The sequence below is a fragment of the Notamacropus eugenii genome, chromosome 6 (genome assembly GCF_028372415.1).
Source record: "Notamacropus eugenii isolate mMacEug1 chromosome 6, mMacEug1.pri_v2, whole genome shotgun sequence".
In the NCBI taxonomy this organism is placed as follows: Eukaryota; Metazoa; Chordata; class Mammalia; order Diprotodontia; family Macropodidae; genus Notamacropus; species Notamacropus eugenii.
In genome coordinates, this window is record NC_092877.1 from 2,739,240 (window position 1) to 2,742,109 (window position 2,870).

The window sequence follows — 2,870 nt, forward strand, 5'->3', positions numbered from 1 at the left end:
AACAGGGTGGGGGGGACAATGGAAGGGAGGGCGTGAGGAGGAGGGTACAATTTGAGGTCGACACTCATAGGGAGGGACAGGATCAAAAGAGAGAATAGAAGTAATTGGAAGCAGGATAGGATGGAGGGAAATACAGTTAGTCTTATACAACACGACTATTATGGAAGTCATTTGCAAAACTACACAGATTTGGCCTATGTTGAATTGCTTGCCTTTCAAAGGGAGGGGGAGGGGAGGGAGGGAGGAAAAGAAGTTGGAACTCAAAGTTTTAGGAATAACTGTCAAATACCGTTCTTGCCGCTAGGAAATAAGAAATACAGGTAAACGGGTATATAGAAAGTTATTTGGCACAACAGGACAGAGGAGAGGATGGAGACAAGGGCAGAGAGGAATGATGGAGGAGAGAGCGGAGTGGTGATGGGGGCAATTGGAATGCTCAGTGTTTTGGGATGGGGGAGGGGACAAGGGGGGAGAAAATTTGGAGCCCAAAAATTCTGTGAAAATGAATGTTAAAAGTGAAATAATAAAGAAAGAAAGAAAGAATTTTTAAATATGTATTAAAGAATTCTACATAATGGAAGTTCACATTTGCTTATATAATCTTTTCTCTTCTTTTAATATTGGAATATAGGCTTCTTGATAATTATAAAGTTCACAATAAAAAGAGAATTTAAATAATATTGAGGAAAGAAGTTGAGACATCAGGAAAAGATTAGGAGAGTACATTTTGTGGGGAGAAGGTGAGGACTTCCTTCTGTCCCTTGAACTGCATCATGACAGAATTTCTTTCTGTTCTCTAAATGGAAGAATTGCCCAGAATAGACCCTTTTCTACAACAATGCATGAAATTCAGACAGTGATGGGTGAAGGGAGGCTCGTACTGCAATACTATGAAGGGAGGAGAAGATCCTGATTCTGCCAGTCTTTGTGACCCCTTAAAGGTCTGCATTTATATTTATATATTCTTTTTACTTCTTTATAAACATGTATGAATATAGTAAATATTGGTCTTTGTGTCCTAGCTGCCAGCTAGATGACTGAAAAAGAGTAGACTTATTATAATTATTTCTTTGTTGAATGATTGAGAGGGTAAGCCTATATTTAGAACTGGAAAACATCATCTTTCCCAACATCACTATCTTGCAGGTGATAAAAATCAAACCCAGAGAGGTTGCATGGATGACCCCAGGTCATACAAGTAGTCCTCCTTTTGTCAGTACTAAAAAGAAGAGGATTCAAGTTCAATTCAAGAATCTTTTATAATATCAAGTTTCACACAAATTGCGTGTAAAAACACAGATGAATTCTCCACATAAGTTTGTTTCTGCTTCTTCTGCAGCCATTTCAGAATAAAATTCAAAATAGCTATTATTTTCAAAGTCACAATACATGTTTACATATACATTTTCATTCCCTGCTCAAGTCCGCTTGCTTTCTCCACACCCTCTTCATGGCATTCTTCACTTCTGTATTTCTCAAGGTATAAATAATGGGGTTCAGCACTGGAGTAATCACTGTGTAGAACACAGCCACAAGTTTGTCTTCAGTGAAGGTGGAAGAGGGCCGCAAGTAGAGAAAGGTAGCAGGACCAAAGAATAAGAGGACAACAGTGATGTGGGAGGCACAAGTGGAGAGCGCCTTGCTTCTCCCCTCTGCAGACTGGTTTCTCAAGTGAACCAAAATAACAATATAAGAAGAAATCAAGAACAGAAATGAAACCACAGAGAACAAACCACTATCAGATAACACAATAATCCCCGCCACAAAAGTATCAGTACAGGCAAGCTTGAACAAGGGATAGAGGTCACAGAAATAATGGTCAATCACATTGGGACCACAGAAGGGCAATTGGACAGTGATGAGAAACTGAATCACAGAGTGGAACATGCCCCCTAGCCAGGAGCCAAACACCAGCACATGACACACGGAACGGCTCATGATGGTCATGTAGTGCAGAGGTTTGCAAATGGCCACATATCGGTCATAGGCCATCACTGTGAGCAGGAGGATCTCAGCAACTCCAAAGAAATGAGAGAAAAAGATCTGGGCCATGCAGCCATTCAAAGAAATGGTTTTATTATCAGCCAATAAGCCACAAAGGAATTTAGGAACAATAGTGGAGGAGTAGCAGATCTCTACAAAGGAAAAGTGGCTAAGGAAGAAGTACATGGGGGAGCTCAGGCTCTCGCTAGAGTTGACAGTTAAGATGATGAGGCCATTGCCAAACATTGTGGCCAGGTACATTAGAAGAAACACCACAAAAGAAACCCTTTGTGCTTCTTGATTCTGGAAAAGCCCCGTGAATATTAACTGTGTCACACTGTTTGTAATAGCCATGGAATCCAATCAGGTCATATCAACTCTAAAGAAGTTTAATAGACCTGAAATAAGACAAAAAAGATAAGACCATTGTAACTATTAGGATGGTTTCCTGCAAAAAGAATAACAAATGGATGGATGGATGGATGGATGGATGGATGGATGGATGGATGGATGGATGGATGGGTGGGTGGATGGATACACTGATGCATGGATCCCTGAATGCATGAAGGCTTGGATTAATGAATACATTGATGGATGACTGCATGCATGGATGGATTCGTGGATGGGTCAAAAGATAATTATTGAGTGCTTACTATGTACAAAATTCTGCAGTAAGTTTTAAGATTAGAATAAAATAACAATAGAGTCCCTGGTCTCAAGGAACTCACATTGTAATAAGGGAAGATAGCATATATCATGTTTTTAATATTTGATGTGACTCAAAAATTAAAAAGTTATGATCTCATAAAAAGTTTTATTTAAATAAGGAAATATTTTTTTAAAAAGAGAAAAGCGAGCAGTTTATAAATTTTAAAAGATGATGGTGA

The 2,870-nt window shown here is 39.1% G+C and overlaps 1 protein-coding gene across 1 annotated transcript; it reads right to left on the reverse strand.

Moving 5' to 3' along the window:
- Positions 1-1,407: 1,407 nt before the first annotated feature.
- Positions 1,408-2,337, reverse strand: LOC140511594 (olfactory receptor 4B1-like). Its single transcript, XM_072620747.1, has one exon. It carries the CDS (start codon positions 2,335-2,337, stop codon positions 1,408-1,410), a length of 930 nt encoding a protein of 309 aa, XP_072476848.1.
- Between the last annotated feature and the right edge of the window lie 533 nt (positions 2,338-2,870).